The 20,693-nt window shown below is 46.9% G+C and overlaps 1 protein-coding gene across 1 annotated transcript in view; it reads right to left on the bottom strand.

Moving 5' to 3' along the window:
* Positions 1-20,693, bottom strand: part of ACADS (acyl-CoA dehydrogenase short chain) — a 285,694-nt gene that overhangs the window by 103,253 nt on the left and 161,748 nt on the right. The window contains exon 5 of the mRNA XM_069619780.1: positions 3,677-3,828. Within this exon, the coding sequence (XP_069475881.1) occupies positions 3,677-3,828 (152 nt within the window). The remainder of the gene's footprint in view (positions 1-3,676; positions 3,829-20,693) is intronic.

The following is a 20,693-nucleotide window of genomic DNA, read 5'->3' as shown; positions in this document are numbered from 1 at the left end:
TCATAAATAGGGCCACAAGCGTGTTAAGTGTCTGAGGCTGAATGGGTAACGCATTTTGAGACCCTATACAGTGAAACTAACACTGATTTAAATGATTCACCTTGGGAACTGTTATGTGAAAAAGACGAGATTATGGAGATAATCAAAAAAGAAAACTCCTCTAGGGCCCCGGGACCAGATGGTCTTACAAATGTGATCATTAAACAGCATCCGGAGCTCTGGGCCGATCTATGTATTGAGTTATTCGCAAGAATAAATTTACAACGCCAGACCCCCGATATCATGGAAATCCACCATAATCATGCCCATCTTCAAAAAGGGGAACGGAGCCTGCCCCAAAAATTATCGCCCGGTGGCATTGTTGGACGTGTTGGTTAAGATCTATGCAACAGTTCTGCAAAGAAAGTTGATTAAATGGTCTACAGAAACGCAATGTATTGACGAAAGACAAGCTGGTTTCGTCAATAACGTGGGATGCTCCTTAAACCTTTTAATCTTGAATCTATTGAAAATGGAGGCATTGCGTTCAAATACAAGAATCTACCTTGCTCTCATCGACTTTTCATATGCATTTGATACTATCAACCGAGAAATCCTCGGTCAAAAACTGAAAGCCTGGGGCTGTCTGTTTGACCTGCTAGCCGCAATTAAAGAGCTACACACTGGAACTTCTATCAGAGTTCGCTTAGATCAGTCAGGCACCTTGACAGCAGAGATTAAGACCTACAAGGGGGTAAAGCAAGGGTGTCCCCTAGTGGCGGCAATTTTTTGTCTATTTATCTCAGATATTGGAGCAGCCATAAATTCTGTGCGATCATTTCTTCCGAAGTTACTTACATACATCGCACGTTAGTTGGCTGCTTTATGCGGATGATCTGATTTTATTAGACGTAACACCAATCGGGCTCATATATGATATGATCGTTTATTTATATAGCGCCTATACACAATGTGTTTCAAAGCGCTTCAAGGCAAGGGAGGGAACAAGGGAAAATACAAACACATTCTTAGAGGCCATGAACAGTAAGGATGTGAAATTAACTATCATACTCGGCCTGACGACATTTCAGATAGTGCAAGAGCTAAGACATAGATAAGGAAGGGAGGGGGAGAGTGGGAAGGAAATGGAAACAGACAGGAGACTACCGTACTAGGCCCGACGACATTTCAGGTAGAGCCGGAAAAAAACAAAAGGTGAGGGAGAGGGGTGCAGAAAGGGAGGGGAAGAACAAAGAGCTGCAAAGAAAGCTGCACAGAATTATGTGACTTCATCAACTAGAAATCAACACGTCAAAATGCGAAATTCTGCTGCTTGAAGATCTAAGAACTGCTCGTCTTATACGAAATAAAAACTTTGCCTGGAAACTGGGAGAAGAAACTCTGTGTATATCTAGCAGTGTGAAATATCTAGGCATGCAGATAAGTGCCAGTATTTGTGATGCCCCGTGGGTCAGTGAAACCAAGCGGAAATGTTTGCAACTGGCCTGTCAAGCACGTCTGCTGCAACAACAAAAAAATTGGAAAGTTTTCTTTAACACCAGCATGAAATTTTTACCAACAAAAAGCATCCCCAATTTGAACCTATGGAGCAGAGAATGCCTTAGGATATTCTCCTACGCTCTGGTCTACGCTTGAGAACACGTTCTGGTCAAAGGTGCTAGGCTTACCAAAAGGCTTATCAACGGGATGTATAAGATATGAGCTAGCCTTAATATCTTTGCATGCCAGAATTACCTGGAATCTGCTGGCCCTATATCGTAAAACTAGAGCACGGGAGAAAATCCTGCAATTTCAAATTTTGCATGGAGCATCCTCCGCGGGTGATTCCTTTACAACAATGTGGATTATGCGCTGCGAAAAACTGATAAGAGTTTGATATTAACCTGGAAACACTACATGATAACCCGAATGCAGCAAAACTGAAAATCTGGCGTGCCGACTGGGAGAAGACATGTGCTGAGAGATCTGCGAATAGCCTGATGGTTAACATGCCCCCGGAAGCAAGAGGCTTCAATGAACTACAAAAATACATACAGTTGTTTCCAAACGCTAATGCAAGGAGACGTTTTATGCTGGCTGTTCCGCCTAAATGCCTTCAAAGCCAAAGAACGGCTTTGTACGTGGACCTGCAATGCAACTTTGGACTTAGTCTGTCGTTTTTGCGCACATGAAAATGAGTCCTTGAAACATTTGGTGCTGTTTTGTAGTAAACTGAAAAATGTAAGATCAATCCATCTGGGCCCTTGGAGTGAACAGCACTCGTCTGTGTGCTGATTGGTGGCAAAGAATGCTAAACGGCACGGACATGAAATTAGTAATGCCACTGACATTTCTGTTAGCGGAGATTGAAACCATGTTAAAATCAGTGTCAGTTTAGTCATAAGGAATGATAAATATTAAAGGGATTATGCCTGTGATTGGGCATAGAAATCTCAGAGGCCTCGTGGAGTGTAATGACACGAGACCTCATTTTTTTTTTACATATTTAAGGACTGGGTCCTGAGTACGGATAAGCAGGAACATGAGATTGGAATGTATTATGATGTGATGTGATTAGTGACTTGTAATATTTTAAAGGTTTGTATTGAAACCAATAAAATAAAAAAAAATAGGGCCTCATGCTGAGCTGGCAGTTCATGCTATCCTCCTATTTACACACAAAAAAATGCTTCTAGGAAAGGAAGGATATTCATATAAACATCAGGTAACTTAGTCTCTAGCTCAAGAGCATTCCACTTTACAGTGCGTCTCGCTTCGCCCCTTATCTCAATCGGAATCGAGTTCTCCCTGTTTGTTTCCAAGGGCATACCAAAAAGTGATGCATTCATAGTTACCACGATGGGATCGTGGTCACTTCCTTGTCTAGTTTCCACACTGAAGTCACACACCGAATCACAAGATTCTAGGTTCAGGAGGATATAGTCGATCAAGCTAGATTTATTGTGGGAACCAAAGGTTTTCCTAGCATGACGATAACTGCTAAATCTGCCATTACATGCCCCGAGACCCAATGAAAATAAAACACTCACTAACACCTCACCATGTTTGTAATTTCACTTTGGGGATCGGCAACAAGATCTTCTAAACCCCAAAGCACATCATCTTCATTGGATAACCCACTCAATCTCAAGGGGCTCAAACTGGAGATTGACATTTACCATTACAATTATCTTCATCGGCCCCTTTTGATTCTATCTCCAGGCATTAACACTATCTTCCAAAATAGTGAACAAGGAATGGCCCGCACAACATGCCTGATGATTATACAGGTTGATAAGCAGGACATTAGTCCCATCTACACACCTTATTTGTACTTCAATTAAATCATTTAACCCTGTAGGATGCATGTGGATGGCCTCCCACCCTTGCCCTGGAACGCTGGAATGGAGAAAGTGACGTAGCCCTATAGATTTGGAGCATTTGATGGCCATGTTTCTTGAAGGGCGATGATGGAATACGTTAGTATAAATTGAATACATCCTTCATCTGCCATATATTTATGTAGACCAGCAAGATTCCACAAGAGTATCCGTATCGCCCGTATGGGAGTGTTCACTGACAATGCAAACAGTGGGCCAGGTGGAAGATCATGCCCTGGATTAATAGGATCATCCACTCTAACCACCAAAACTGTTCTATGACTGGAGAGGCTGTGAAGTGGGACAACGTAAAGTACCTTATGCTTCACGGATTTGTCTGTGGTGGCAAACACAACAGCAGCAGAGGCCTCCCAGGCATTGGTGATCCAAGCTTTGGTACCATTCAGGATCCAATCGCTGCCATCCTGCTTTGCAACTGTGGAAGCAGCTCCTGCATCACTGCCATTCCCTGCAAAAGAACAAATAAATAGGATTGAGCAGTTGCAATTGGATATAGGTCACATGGCCACAGCCCCACCCACCTTCTTTGTCCTGCCTTTTCCTTTCTGCTCTTAACTCGTAGCTCAAGGACGTTTCACCCAGGCATCTGGAGGGAAGGGTAGATTAAGAAAAAGGAAATTCCTGTTCAGACCAGGTGGACCCAGGGTCCGAACCCCTGCTCAGAGAACAGGGAAGCACGTGCTGACATGCATTTTCTCCCTCTGTCCCGACAGGCCACGCCCACCATCACCAGTCAACGCCAATAGCATTGCTCCTCCTCTAAAGCATGGACTCTGCAATGCAGCAACCTCTCCCGCATCAAGCCAGTCAGCACCCCCTCACCGTCCACAGCATAGAAGTTGATGGTTGCCATCCTCCGCTCATCACCCATCTATCAGACACCCTGAATCTAATCAGTACACACAACCTTGATGCCATCTTCATCAACAAGACCTGGCTGACACCAACCTTCACCCACATCCTAGACATCTTTGTCCCCGATGGCTACAGCAACCAACACAGACCAGCCGAACAAGCCAGGAGAAAGCCTTGCAATCCTCCACAAGACCTCGTGGCCCAGCAGCAGACTTGACAGACCACATTGGCTCTATCAAATTCCTCTCCTGCTGCTTCTCACTCTCCCAGACAGACACAGTCACCTTCCATCTCATCTACAGACCAACCACTCTCAACACCGCCTTCATCAGAGACTTCACCGACCAGGTCACCACCATGTCCCTCATGCACGCCAACATCTTCCTAGGCGCTTTCAACCTCTCAGGCAACAAGGCCACCAAACGGATTAAGGAAGCTCTCCTTGGCCTTCTCGACACCCTCAGCCTCACACAGCACACGAAAGACCCAACACATGAATGTCTAATCATCACCGCACTGCCTTCCCTCCACTACAGCTCTCCTCTCCCGATTGACTGGTCCGACCACCTGGCTGTGCCTTTCAACATCCTGCACACCACCCCAGCCAAGCACTCCCAGCAGAAACCCATCAGAAAAACCTACAGGTACTTCAAGACCTTTCTGGTGGAAGACCTCACCAACCTCCACCTCACAATGACTGAACAGCCCCAACCGAACTGCAACACACTACTGGAAGCACTCGACACCACCCCTCTCAGCCTCCCATCGACCGACACGTGCCTCTGAAACAACGCACCTGCAAACTTAAACCTTCAGTACCCTGGTACACTCAAGAACTCATCCTCAGCAAAAGAGTCATCATGAAACAAGAACACTAACAACCAGGCCTATGTCCGAACTGAAGATTTTACTACTCAACACTAGATAACTACTTAAACACGCCCTAGATGTTGCTACATACATTGCATTATATGACTGACATATGTGCATTAACTGAAGCCTGGAGTCATGCGGCAGCTGGCCCCTCGCATGCCCTTGCCACGCCAGAGGGTTACAAAATTCTCCATCAGGATAGAACAGAGGGAATAGGGGGATGGGGTGCTTTTATTTTTGAACTCACGCTTGACATTTAGAGAACTGAAACACCAGACATTGATGGATGCAAAATGATGCTTATTAAGATTAGGACAGATGCAGAATCCACTTTTAATATGGTTCTTGTGTATTAGCCTCCTCTACCCATGCCAAAATGTGTAAACCAACTATGTAACTCTCTGCTCTGTTTTCTAAAAACTTACACAAAAGCACTGGTCGAGCAACAAAAATGACATGTGTGCGAAATCTTTAGAGGTCACCCATGGGGACCTTGGGTTTTGATTAATTAGTAAAAACCCCTACCCATAACAAAAGGAATATACTGAATTGCACATCCCATTATAATATGACCCCGACTAGCAAAGAATGTTTTCCCTGCCCATGGTCTGACCACTGCTTTATTCATTTTTTAAGTTGCTTGTGAGAAGGTGGCCACTCTTGGGGAAACACTTAAAATCACAATATCCTCAAGAAATCTCAAGAATCTCACAACAAATACACTACGTCCTTGGCTTCTGGCCTTAGACCAGGAGACAAAGGACATAGTATCACTGGATGACATTGCTGACAAGTATCAAGTACTCTTCGGGATACCACCAATGCCCTTGCACCTTTAAAAAGTAAAAAAGTAACCCAGAGGGGCAGGCTAACTCATGGTTTACGCCAGATCTACAAACTCTCAAGAGTGCCACGATTAAATGCCTATACAGATGGAAAGCCTCTCTTAATGAGATGAAGAGGACTATAAGGTGGCGACAATGTTTTAAGAAAGCTGTTGTATTAGCAAAGTCGTCGTCGCTTGACGATATAATTAACACAGCGCAATCCCAACCTAGAGAATTCTTTAGCATTCTCAAGGAATCACAAATTGCGGTTCACAGTACAACAGAGACCATTACTAGGGATGAGGAATGGTGTACTTCCATTCATGAAGCCATGTTTGGCAAATTAAATACAACAAAATGTAACATTGAACATGCCATAAAATCCATGACACTGAGGGAAGAGATTACTGTCCATACAACACAGAAACTGTGGGGCAAGATGAACAGTTCTACTTTAAACCTGTATCCGAGCCGGAACTGGCATTATTAATAGAAAATCTGAAGCCAACCTCCAGTAAAGGGGATGTGTGCCCAGCGTTGGTCATAAAAACATGCTCCCCTTTGTTGATCAGCAAATTTGTGAATACCTCGTTCAGTGAATGTCATGTTCTGGTGGCCATTAAGAATACTTGGATCTCGCCCCTGCTTAGAAAGTCAGGTCTATGCCCGTTAAATCCCCCAAATTATAGGCCAATTTCCAGCTCTCCTTTTCTGCTGAAGATCCTTGACCGTGTTAGCCTATACACAAGTCGTGACGCACCTTAAGAACAACAAGATCCTGAACAAGTGGCAATCAGGATTTAGTAAAAACCATGGTACGGAGACTGCCCTTCTCAATCTTAAGTCCAGACTTCTCTGTATCATGGACAATGGGCAGACAGCCCTCCTGATGCTGCTGGACCTCTCTGCCGCCTTTGATCTGTTAGATCACACACTATTGCTTTCTCGGCTAAGCAACGTGGTGGGGTTCTCAGGATCAGCGGCCCACTGGGTGAAATCATTCCTGACCAACCGATGGTGCAGAGTCAGCAGCACCTCGACTGATGCAAAACCTGCTTTGCTCACACATGGTGTACCCCAGGGGGCATGTCTGTCTTGCACTTTTTATATATTTATATTTAGAATTTATAAAGCGCAACTTAGGCCCCAAAAAGGGCATCTAGGCGCTAAACAGGAGCAGGTCAGGCTGACTCAAAGTACTAGATGTCAGATTAGCAGGAAGGAAGGAAGGAAACGACTGAACAGATATGTCTTCAGGACTCACTGAATAATGGAGTAGTCTGACAAGTTCCTAAATCAACAGCGAGGGCATTCCACAAACTGGGCGCCAGCACAGAAAAAGAGCCACCACCTAAGCGTTTCCGACAGAATTTAGGGATCCTAAGGAGTTGAGAGTAGGAGCGCAGATGTCTTGTTGGGCAGTATTTCTGCAATTTATTTTTCAGGAAGTGAGGGCCTACATTATGAAAGGCTCGGTGGACTACAGAGTCTTAAACTCTATGCGGGCCGAGAGGGAGTCAAACGGGGTACCCCAAGTGCCAGACGAGCTGCAGCGTTCTGCAACACCTGCATCCACTGGATCTGGTACTTGGGTTGGCCCAGATGGATGCCATTACAATAGTCCAATGAACTAATTACAGTAGATGTCACCAGGGTCATCCGATTGTCAGCAGGGAGCAAAGGGAAGAATTTTCCGGAGAGCCTTTAATCTCCTAAATCCTGCACTGCAAATGGCAGATATCTGGGCCTCTCGAGACCTATTAGGTCATAGTTTGACTCCAAAGCTCTTTACAGAAGCACAGGGAAAAGGACAAGGGGAGATAGAATCCGGCCAGTAGCGGAAATTCCAAAGATGATCTCTCTCCTGAGTGCCCACCACCAGCACCTTTGTCTTACTGCTATTCAATTGCAGCCAATTGGCTCCCATACAAATTCCCACCTTCTCAAGACAGTCTCGTAACCTTTCAAGAGAACCAGTCTGCGGGGAGTCAAGGCGGAATATGAGCCGAGTCATCTAAATAGGAGTAAAAGAGTACACACATGCAGTGATAAGGTCAGCCAAGAGCTGCACATACAAATTAAAAAGGAGAGCAGAAAGAGCCGACCATTGGGGGACTCCACAAAGTAGCTCAATCCGAGAAGAGTGACAAGCCTGAAAAGAAACTGTTTGAGAACGGCCTGTCAGGAAGGAGCGAAACCAAGCAAGAGTGGATCCCGAAATACCTGCTCGAACCTCATCAGTAAAATCTCATATTCCACAGTATCAAAGGCTGCAGAGAGCTCAAGGAGAATAAGGACTCCAGTCTCTCTGCAGTCCTGAAGCAACGCAAGGTCATCGAGCAGGGAGATCATCACGGATTGTTTCCCCATTTTGGGGCGGAATTCAGATTGAGATGGATGAAGACAGTCATTTTCTTCCAGAAACAGAGACCTGGGGAGTGATTACAGCCTCCATTAGCTTCATCATAACTGGAAGCAGGGATATAGGTTTGTCATTTACTGGTACTTTAGGATCCAAATTGGCTTTCTTCAATAAGGGGAGGACCGCTGCATGTTTCAATTCAGGAGGAACCACCCCCGTAGAGAAAGTGTACTGAACCGCTTCAGTTAGCATACCTATAACTCAATCAGGTAGGGCTTTTAAAACATGTAAAGGAACAGCATCGAGTGGAGAGGCAGATTTCAGGATCGAAAGAGCCTTCCTAATGTCGCCATCCGTTATAGGAAGAAGCTCAAAGTGATTCATCGGGGGAGTGGCCAGGAGGCCAGTGGGGTCCTGAAATCGCAGCAGCCGCCTCTACCGATTGCCAATAGTGGTGCAAATGTCGGCAATCTTTTCCTGAAAAAAAGTTACTGATCTCATTGCAACGCATCTGAGCATCAGGTTGCGTCGCAAGGTTCCCGGTGGAGTACACTGATAACACCGGCTCCTTGGAACAACTCCCTGGAGGCACAGGGTGCTTCAGTAATCCTAGTAGCATAATATTTCGATGTTGCTGCACGGATCATCGAACGATAGCAGGAGACCGCTTGTTATTAAAGATTGCATGAAGATGCGTCATAAGTCAGGCTCCATTTTCTTTCTAAGCGTCTACAAGCTTGACGCTGGACTCTCAGCACCAGGTTATACCATGGCTCAGAGGGTTTAGTCTGACAAAAATAGGAATCAGTGGGATGACTTGGTCAGCCACACTTTCCAAGGCAGACAGTAAAGATGAAAAAGGGTCGCACCCACTCTTCCTCAGAAGCTGTTGTTCCTCACACAAGACCACAGTCATATTCTCGAGATCAACTTTGTGCCATTTTCTGCGAAGAATTGTAGCCCATGTGAGGGCTTAGAGCACCAGGGCACAGCTAGAAACCCTGCCAGTTTCATCGAAAATAAAATCAAGTAAGTTTCCGCTTGCATGAGTAGGAAGAGAATTACATAATTCTAATGAAAGATCTGACAGGGAGGTCATCAGGTTCTTAGCATAAAGGGTCATTGGGGTGAAAATTAACATTTTTACTGTCCCATTTCTCGACTGCCTGGGGGGGAAAAAAATCAATTTCACTAATTATGCAGATGACACTGTTATCCCTCTCTATGGCAATTACACACAGGATGGGAAAACCATCAAGCGGTTATATGAATCGATCCAACGTTGGATGTGTAGTAATGGGCTAGCACTGAATACTGGCAAAAACGAATTGATGGTGTTAGGCATTATGGCAAAAACCCCGTAAAATGGGAAATTAATGTGGCCAGTTCCGAATTGACGACTGGGACATAGATACCAAAAACAGTGAAAACCTTACGGGTCTACTTTGACTGTAAACTCAATGTGAAGGCACAGGTCAGCAGCCTGGCGTCCTCAGCCACATACTACATTAAACTACTGACCCAAGCATGCCCTTTTATCTGCAGAGGAAATCGTGAGATATTAGCTAGGACCTTAATTGGTTCTAAGCTCGATTATTGCAGCAGTATGCTTGCTGGCCTGGCTAAGTCCGACATAGGTCGCCTTCAAGTGATTCAGAATAATGCAGTTAGAACCATTATGGGTCTCAAAAGAAGGGATCATGTCTCAGAGCCTAGAAAGAGCCTACTGTCATGACCCTTAACCCTGACCCTCACTGGCAAGTCAGCCTTCCAGTTAGGGCCAGGTCAAAGGCCTTAAAACCTTATCCAAGACTCTCTTGGAGTCAGTCCTGGTGCCTTTGGCACCAGGCTCATAACCATCATGAAGACCAACATTAGAATGGGACTATTTACTTGGGGGGTTCAGCCAACATGGAGGCACACACATAGCTCAGTTACAAGGAACCGAGCTATACGGTCTAGTCTTTTGGGTGTGGCAGGCATGGGACTACTTTACCCGGACTACTTTGGGTGTGGCAGGCCTGGGACTACTTTACATGGGACTATTTAAACCACACCCAAACAGAACACGCTTCGTGTTATTCTGCTGTGGGCATCGTAACGCTCACCATGTCCAGCTTACCTGAAACCAAGGACCTGTAGAGAGAGAAAGAACACTACAAAACTTACCTGGAATAGTATCCTGTCTTCAATCCATCGCTGACTTCAGTTCCACCCACCTGAAGGTACGAACTCCATCATCCGGCACGGAATGCATCCTGGAATACCATAACCTGGAAAGAGGAGGAAGAAAGACAGCATTAATGAGTGTTTACTCACGTTTCCTCCTGAACGAAGAAAGCCACACAATTCTTACCTGGGTAGTCATCTCCTGGTCAGTATCCTTGCTGGAACATCACGCCGCTCAGCGAGGAACATTGCGACCTGCAAGGAAAGAAAAGACACAGGTTAGCAATATAAAAGGCGAAACAGTGCCGCACATTGCTCACCGGACAGCACATTGCTCACCGGACAGCATCGCCTACCGGCTCATGCTCACCTTCAAACTGCATGACACCACCAAAATACCTTTCCATACCTAAAAGGAAAGAAGCAAGACATTTTTCGAACTGAGAGGAACATAAGAACTGCATATAAAGACTGTAAAGCAGCAAACCTACGGAGTCGCAGCAGGCCTGGATTCCCACAGTGGGCTTGCACCAGTGAAGTAACTTGGTTGCTGCTCGCCCCCCACATCTACGCACCTCTGCCATGAGGAGCAGGAGGGAGAATCCACCTTTTACAAAATTAAGACTCATCTTTAACCAGAGGCCTTACCAAGGGACCGGGAGAGGGGTTGAGAGTGCAAATCATCTAACAAGGGCTGGGTGGCGTCCCCATGGATACCAGGTGAACGTAACACCTACACTGGGTCCCTATAGAGACTAGAATTGACTTTAGCCTTCTGTTAATAACAGAAATGCTTGAAAGGATTGTCCCCTTTATATTTGAGTGAAGTGTTGGAGACTAAACAAAATGCACGTGTAAACCTGGATTTCATGTGGGTTTGTTGTGTGAACGGGCCCTGGGTTTATGTTTTGTTTAAAAAGGGGCTCTCGCTCTCTGTAACGTGTTGCGGGCGAGAAGTCCCAGAGGACTTGGTATGGTCCAGCAAGAGGGGGAAGCGAGCATGTAGTGGAGGTGTTTTGACCTCTAGCCCTGTCAGAAGGCCCCCACAGATCCGCACCTAGTGGGTAGTGTGGATGTTGATATATGGTGGTGTGGTGCGGAGCAGAGAAATTCCCGGAGAACCAGAGAGGGCAGAAAGGCTCTCTGTGCGCTGAGGGGCGTCCCCTATGGCTGTCCGTGCTGGCACGTGAGACTTCAACCCTGGGTCGAGAGTGCGCGTCTGCCCAGAGTCGGGAGAGTATGGTCAGGCAGGGTATTCCGCGCTGCCAGAGTTTTCTTGCTAAAACAGAGCCGGGGCGTTCTCCCGCTAGCTGCGGGTACTGGCTCGAGGTAGGAGAGATAAAGTGAGGGGGGAGAAACATATTTACAACTGTGTGGCAGAATACTTTGCCTTCTTTGCACAGACGTACTGGACATCTTAGAAATATAAAAGCTCAGAGCTCTCCTAGGGTCCAACCTATGGAGTCGCTCCTCTTCCTTACCAAGATGAGGAGGATAGAAAGACGGAAGAATCACTTTCTGGCTTAAATGAAATTCAGACACTACCATAGGTAGAAAGGAAGGCCGTACCCTCAGTACAACCCCATCCTTGTGGAACACAGTGAAAGTGCCTGCAATTCACTCACTCTGCGAGCGGAAGTAACCGCAACCAAGAACACAGTCTTGATAGACAATAGTCTCAAAGGACAAGAGTGCAAATGTTCAAACGGAGTACCCATCAGGAATTTCAAGACCAAATTCAGATCCCAAACCGGCACCTGCAATAGGGATGGTGGGAACACATTAGTGAGCCCTTTAAGAAATTGGAAAATCAAAGGAATCTTAACGTAAGAACATACTCCAGACGAGCGCTTGAGGATAGACAGTGCCTTAACGGTACCCACTTCAAGGCCCCTGTGGGCCAAAGAAAGCAAGAAAGACAGAACCGCAGGAATGAACACTGAACAGGATCAACATTTTGTCCTCTGCACCAGTCGTAAAACTTACGGCAATGCGACAGGGATTTGGTTGCCGGCCGCCTGGGGGAAAGCAACACCTCCATCACGTCATCTGGAAGGTCCCAATCCTTATACCTCAACCTCAAGCGTGAAGGTTGAGAGTCTTGACCTCTGATGGAGAACACAGACTCAGCCCCCCCCCCTTAGAAATCCCTGCTGGATTGCCCAGAGCTACATTGCCTCTCTGCACAACGGGAGTGACCCTATCGCCCCCCCCCCTACACCCTTTTTTGTTGAGGTAATGCATGGCCACTGTGTTGTCCGTCATGATCATGACACTTCCCCCGCACAGACGGCAGAAAAGCCTTCAGGGCCAGCCAGATGGACCTCAGCTCTAACAGGTTGATCTGGCGTTTAGACTGACAGATACCAACGACCACTGGCGGTCAAGTCTTCGGCATGAGCTCCCCATCCTGTGAAGGAAGCGTCAGTCACTACTGTCACCTCCGGCTCCCCCTTCATCAGGTTCCCCTCGTTGGCCCACCACAGAAGAACCTGGGAGACCGAGATTGGAATTTGAACGGGATCCGACATCTTGCCTGAGAACTGTGACCACTGCATCTTGAGGACCCATTGCAGGGATCTCATCCTCAGCCTGGCCTCTGGCACCAGAAAAATGCAGGATGCCATGAGGCCGATCAACCTTAAGAATTCCAAAGCCGGGAGACACTGGGCATGTTGAAACTTGTCCACCATCTGCACGATGTGATGAGCCCTCACCTTGGGAGGCGAGCACTTCCAAGGACGTGTCCAACAGAGCTCCGATGTACTGGAGCTGTTGGGAAGGTGTCCGATGTGACTTTTAAAATTGAGGGAGAAGCCCAGCTTGTGGAGGGAGCAGCAGGTGAGACTGAGATGATATGTTGCTTACTCTGGAGAACGCGCACGAATCAGCCAGTCGTCCAGGTAGGGGTAGATGTGAATCCCCCCTCGCCTGAGATACGTTGCCACCACCACCACTGTGAGCTTCGTGAAGACCCTCAGGGCGGAGGTCAAATCAAATGGCAGGACCAGAAACTTAAAGTGCGAGCTGCCAGCCGCAAATCCCAGGTACTTACTGTGCTTTGGATGAATTGGCACATGAAAGTAAGGATCCTGTAAGTTCAGAGACACCAACCAATCCTGGAGACAAAGGGCATGGAGGACTTGAGAAAGAGTGACCATCCTGAACTTGTCCTTCCTGAGAAGTCTGTTCAACTAACGCAAGTCCAAGATGGGTCTCAATCCCCAGTCCTCCTTTGGGATAAAAAAAACTGTGGGGGAATATCATCCCTTGTTCCTCTCCACTAGAGGCACAAGTTCTATGGCGCCTTTCTCCAGCAGGGTCAGGATTTCCTGCACAAGGAGTGGATCTGGAAGCTTTAAAGAGATTGCCCGGTGGATTGTCGTGAGGCCGCTTTAGGAAGGGGAGGCAGTAGCCGTGGGCTATGGTATCCAGAACCCACGCATCCGAAGTAATAGCTTGCCATTATTCGAGATGCTGAGACAGTCTGCCCCCAACCGGTGAACCATGGGACATGGCCTCATGAGCGTTTGAGCAGCTGCAGCAGTGCCTGAAGGCAAAGAGGCAGCTGCCTGAGCGGCTTTGGCACCCCTAATTCCCCGACCACCACGGGTACTTTTACGCTGACCCCTTTGACTGGCGGCTCCTCTCGTTCTAACAAAGGAGCAGTAGTAACAAAAAGAACCTCCCCTCCACTGCTGTCCCCTAGGACAAAAAGGCGGAGGTTGACGCACAGCTGCGCTTAAAGATTCGCAGCAGCTTTTGAGGTCTGCAAGCTCTCAAGGCTAACGTCAGCCTTGCTGCCAAACAAATGCATGTCATCAAAGGGCATGTTCAAAAGACAGGCTTGCACATCTGGAGCAAAACCCGACTTCCGCAACCACGCAAATCTGCGTATTACGGTGCTCGCACCCATGGACCGGCTAACACTGTCGGCCGTGTCCAAACCAGACTGAAGAGATTCACACATGGCATCCTTGCCATCTTCCACGAGAGCAAGGAACCCATCCCTTTCTTCACCTTCGGGAATATGCTCAGCCGCAAGAGAAAAAATTCCAGTGTGTGTGAAAATGTTGCCAAGGCACAAGTGGAGTTGGCCGATTTCAGCACCATACTCCTCGCAGAAAACACCTTGCGTGCCCAACCGTTGAAGCGTTTGTCGTCCCTATCAGTAGGGATGCTAGGGTACACCGCCTGCCTCTAGGTGGCCATAGCTGCCTGAACCACCAAACTCTCGGCAGTGGGGTGAGAAGAAAGGTAGCTGGGATCATTACAGGAAGGGCAGTATTTTATAGTTAACAATTTAACTGCCAGAACAGATTCCGGGGTGTTGCCAAGCAGCCGCCACCCTTTTCTGCAATGTCAAATGAAAAGGTAACACCGGGTCAGAGGACGGACCTTGATCCAAAATATGCGTCAAGTCATCCTGAATAAAAGCTTCAGCAGGACTGGACCAACCAAGATATTCAGTGACCCTAGTCATCAGTCTCCTGTAGGACGACTCAGCATGAGCCCCAGGCTCAGGCCTGCCAAAACTCCACCTCAGGAGAAGTGTCCAAGCCACTGGCATCATGAAGAGATTGCCTTAATTCTTCCAATTGACTATCCCCTGAAAAGACAAGACCCACATCAGGCTCAACCGGGTCAAAAATCTAAATCTGACCTCTCTTCCTCCTCCTCCTGCTCCTCCTCAGACGTCATCCAGAGGGAGGTAAAAGTCCTGTCTCGGGACAGCAGAGTGTCTGGAGTCCTTAACAGGCCTCACAGACTTGGAAGTAGCCTTCCTTGGAGGATCCACAGTAGCAGGGATCTCTGATGGAAAATTCCAGCCAAAAGGCCCCAAAGGCCCAAGGGCGCCGATGGCTTTGGCGTCGAGATGCCAGACAGCTTCGGTGTCGACACCGGCACCGACGGAGTCACCGCTAACCTCGAGCCCTTACCAGGTTTCTGCGGTCTCACTGGTGACAAGGACTCAAGACCTGGGATTACGTCTCTTGCGACCATACTGAGCCTTGTCTTTCCGATGAGGATTGCGCCCAGGACCTGAGCCCGAAGGCGCACGAGCCACGGATCGAGACCATTCATTGCCGGCTTCATCGAACTGTGCCCTGGGATTGGATAATCGCCAGCATCTGCTCCCTGAAGGCAGCCCATTCCTCCGGAGTCGAGGACAAGCCACTTTCCTCACGGCTCCATCCTCCGAGGAGGACAGGGAAGGTGACTGGTGACGGTGCTTCCTGGAATGCCGAGACAAGGACGACGAATGGCGGGATCCACTCCGGGACCGAGATCCCCGGGACTCCTTCAGACGCGAACAGTCGCTCTGAGATCCCCGGGACTCCTTCCAACGTGAACAGTCGCTCCTCAAATCGTCGGTGGACATCCTCTTAGAAGATTTACGGGACTTACTGGGTTTAGATCCCCTACCTACCTGAAGCTTCCCCTTACGCTCCCTCAAGGCCTTAGTAGTCAGCGACTGGCATTTGGAACAGTCGGTCGGGACTCTTGCCCAAGCACCACAAACAAATGCGATGCAGGTCCGTAATCGACATCTTGGACTTGGCAGTCCCGGCAAGTCTTGAAGCCAGACCACGGAGTCGGAGGGGTTGAAGAAGATTTTCACAAGGAATACACGAGGCGCACCGAGTCTCTGAAGCGAACATGTTTGCGGAAAAAACAGAACTGAGGCTACGGGCGCCGCGCGTCCTATTTATAACATCCGGTGACGTCGCCCTTGACGGAGGCCTTTGAGGGATATCTACCCGACGCCATCGACACAGGACACCCCCTGCCGAAAAAGTTTCCGAAGTACACAGCTGTGGACATTACATGTTAAAGATGTGGAATACGTTGGAGGACACAATCCATTCGAAACCTATATTTACAACTGTGTGGAAGAATACTCTTCACCTGCTTTGCACAGACGTACTTGGTAAAAGGTGAAATTCCAGTAAGAAGCAAGGGGGAGAAACTTATATTTACAACTGTGTGGCAGAATGCTCTTTGCCTGCGTGGCAGACGTACTTGGTAAAGCGTGCCATTCCTGTCAAACGTCAAGAAGAAGAGACCCATGAGTTATATTAGATAAATAAAAAAGGATTTTAAAATAGAATAAGAAGATATTAAAATAGAGAAACCCACAAGCCGGGGGGAAGGGAGTGGTCTCTTAAATACCCCACGGTGTCTCTTCAGAGGCTGACACACGTCTGGCAGTTTTGGCGGCCCAACCATTACGGTGTAGTGTCAACTTTCCCCCCTTCCAGGGAAAGGTTGGGGTGCAAATGTTCACAGAGAACAAGGGTAGATTAGAGGAAACTATTTATGTACCAAATGTGAAGTGACTGGTTTACCAGTGCTCTAAAGGTTAGCACTTAATTATTCATTTACCAGAGGTGAATCAACTTGCTCCCAGGTGTCCCAATCTATGGGAGGCATTTATTTATGTACCAAATGTGAACTGACTGGTTTACTAGTGACCCGAATGCTAATGATTAGTTATTTATTCACCAGAGGTGAATTCACTAACTCCCAGGTGACCCAATCTAAGTGATCCACTTATTTATGTACTAAATGTAAACAGACGTTCTCGCGTTTGACCATTGATGTTATGTAATGATTTTATCCCAAGGTTCTTACTGCACGAAGTCTTATAAAAACACGGCTGTCAAGCTGATCAAATGATAATGGTCTGACTGTTTATTTTAACTATGGTGCACATTAATCAGAGTTTGCATCAGGGCTAACTGGTTCACTGAAGAGGGCCTTCACTCACACAGAGCAATCTGTCTATGCTGAGGGCAGACAAGGTCTTCATAGAAGAGACCACTCATCGCCCCCTAGGTTGTCAATTCGCACATGTGTGCGGTAAGGTGTAAATATCCCATGCTCAGGTTGCTGATCACCCACTTTTTAGATACCATAGGGAGAAACACTGTACACACGCAACTTTAGATCGAACACCAGCCAACTCAGAGTCTGAATACAGAGGATGACTTAGGTTAAAAAAAAGGAGCGTTCTTTGTGGCAGCTCCCTTGGCATGGAACGCTATTCCCCCGGATATTAGGTAAGAGAAATCAACAGCCCTATTTAGGAAAAGACTAAAGACTTTTCTGTTTAGCTAGTGGAGGATTCCAGCACTGTCCTTTGACATTGTTTTGATTTGTGTCTGTACCTTCTGGCTCGATTTCGTTGTTTGTCTAAGCCGTTTCAGTTTTTATTTTTGTCTGTGTTGTTGCACCCTTAAGCCTCTGGGTCAGTGGTGCGCAATATAAATGCAATAAAGTAAAGAAGACCTGGTGCTGCTCCAGGACAGCATTCAACCTGGTGCTCCTCAAGTAACTCCGAGCAACTTGCCGGCCATTATAATCAAAACAGTCAATGCTTGCTACTTTTAGAACACTACAGCAGAAGCTGACAACAAAAGCAGTGCCCTCTTCAAAGCTGTCAAGCAATGAGTCAACCCACTCCCCGACCCTGCCATACCACACTCCATTGAAAAATCCACCTCCAACACCTTTATCGACAAAATCAGCAAGATTTGCCAGCACACAGTCGCCAGCTCTGCATCCACAGACCCACCTTTCACGCCAGTTGTTGGGAAGGAGATTAACCTATCCCACCCCCCCTAGACGCTTGAGAATAAGGTAAATCCCATAAATACACCTGTGATGTGCCAGGGGGAGGGGAGCGTACTAAGAGACCCTGCACATACAATACTATGCAAAATATAGATGCTTGAACTTAGTGCGCGCGTATAAGCAGGCACCATTTTATAGCAATGGTAGAAACATTCGGCCCAAAACCTGAATAGGCCCAGGCACTGATAAAGAGACCCACTCTGTTGGCTCCCATAGAAACTCTCCTTTGTTCCACAACTGTTGCCAATACGTGTTATCCCAAGAAGGAATATGCCCTGCAAGGCCATGAGACAGTACCAGGTGCCTCACAGTGCACGTTGATCACAGCAAGGCCAAAGCAGGCCTCCAACCCCCACACAGCCAACCATGAGTTATGGCACCCACAACTGTCCCATTCCCGAGACCCCTGAATTCCACAATATTAGGTGACCCCAGACTACCAACCATAACCCACTGGCCATAAAAGAGCTAGACTGTTTCGCCTTAGTTCGTAATGACAAGAGTTGTAATACGAGGTACAGGGTTGAACACCTAGTCCAAAACGAGGGTTGAAGCCTTGGGTGCGCATTGTGCGATACACAATGAGTGAAGAATGTGGGGGTCAGTCTGACTTTAAGACTCCCCCTGTGCCAGTTCCCGAGCCTCCCACGTGCAAGGCATAATGATAGAGTAGCATTGTCTTACATAGTAACTAATTGCAAACTCGACCTTGGTTCCTTGGAGATGAGCCCAGCAGACCCCAAGTGATGGAAGATGGACGAGGCTGGGGCCAGTGGCCTGGAATCTCCTATGGAGCAGCCTGACCATGTATAAGGTCTCACCACCCAGCCACGCAGGTTTTTACTGTAAATGTTTACGTCACTGATGACTATTTGTTTCCTTATAACATTCTGCTTGTACCATTTTTCGTCAGAATGTTCTTGGGCAGCAGAATTCTTTGCTGGCATACCTATTTTTTGTGTGATTAAAACATGTTATCCTTGCAAGAATCTCTTAGCCTTTTTCCCTAGCGTGTTGTATTTTTTCTGGCGTGGGCGTGCCTTCATTTGGTGACCCCAATTTGATCCAGCACCCCGTACCTCCGGTGGTGTCCAGGCAGCCTCTCAGAAGGGGCCACGTCCACTTACAGCGACCAGTCCCAAAAAACGTGCATTTCCCATTGGCCGTACAGGAGCCGTCTTTGCAGAATTCCATTTGGAGCGGGGCACGGCTCCGAGGAGAAGTGCATGCCGGTGTTGGAACGCTGTGAAGGAGTAGTTTGGGTGAACACGTGCAGAGGAGTATAGCCTTGCAAGGGACAAGGAAAAAGTAGGGGGAAGATGTATGGGAGAGAGTGAACACGCAGATATTGAAATTGTGGGTGTGCATGTATGTGGATTGTTTTGTATTATACATTTTTTCGGAGAATATTAAGCAAAGGAAAATGGAATGGTAGAGAGCCTCCCCGAGTGAGGGGAGAAGGTGGCGGCACTCACACTGTGTAACGGAAGAAACCAAAATACATAGGAGCCCTGTATAGTTAGTGGGCTGGGAATAGAGGTTGTTATTTTAGCTTGTTTTATTTTTGTTTTTATTATATAGGGTGGAGGCCCAGGAGGGGCACTGTGATTTGTAGTATATTTTAAATGTTTTGATTGTGTGAGTGGCAGCATGGAAGGAGAGAAGCAGGGAGGGTGCGGGGGGTGCCAAGAAAAGAGCATTTTACGGAAGAGTGTGAAAATTGATTGTCTCTTTTCACAAACTAGACCAGTGTGCACAGCGCGTTAGTGCAAGCATAAAGACAGCAAGGGCGCGACCACCACCACCACCGTGGGAGGAGAAACCCCAATAGAGTATATATTTAAGGCCCTACCGCTGTACTGAGAGAGACTTGAGAAGTACCATAAGCAGTGATGGAAACAAGAGGAGGGGGGATGCCTCGCTCATGGCCAGATCAGGGCTCCTTTTATAAGGGTATGCTAGAGCGTATGCCCATATTCCTAACAACCAAGCATAAGGGAAAACAATTACAAAGAAGGAAGGACATATTAGACCTTTGTAAGATGTTCGAAGACATGGAAGAGTGTAAGCCCCTTTGCATCAAAATTACGCTGAATGCAGAAAATACGCTAAATATCCTCCTATTATACAAACCTCCCCATATAACAAGTGATTTTGTAAAAAATCTAACATCATACCTACTTGCCAACATTAAAGCAAATACGAAATATTTGCTTTTGGGCAACTTCAATTTATGGTTTAACCATAAAGATGATAAAATTGCTCTGGAAATGCAAAAAGCATTAGAGGAATTAGGATTTACACAACGGGTTCAAGAGGCCACACATAGTTTGGGACATATCCTAGACTGGGTTACAAGCCATGAAACCAATGTTAATAACGTAATACTCTCACCCTGCCCATGGTCGGATCACTTTGTGTATTTTGACACTTTCTTTTTATTTATTATTGGTATCGTTGAAATGAATCAACTTTTCAATACAAATTATTACATACAATTGATCTTAAAAAGTACATAAGATTAAGAATTAAGAAAGAATTCATTATAATTGATTAAGGCATTAAAATTGATGCATTAGGATAATGTAC

Source organism: Ambystoma mexicanum, chromosome 10 (genome assembly GCF_040938575.1).
Source record: "Ambystoma mexicanum isolate Mex_15411 chromosome 10, UKY_AmexF1_1, whole genome shotgun sequence".
Classification (NCBI taxonomy): Eukaryota; Metazoa; Chordata; class Amphibia; order Caudata; family Ambystomatidae; genus Ambystoma; species Ambystoma mexicanum.
Note: the sequence above shows the minus strand (reverse complement) of the source record. Positions and strands in the feature narration are given on the sequence as shown.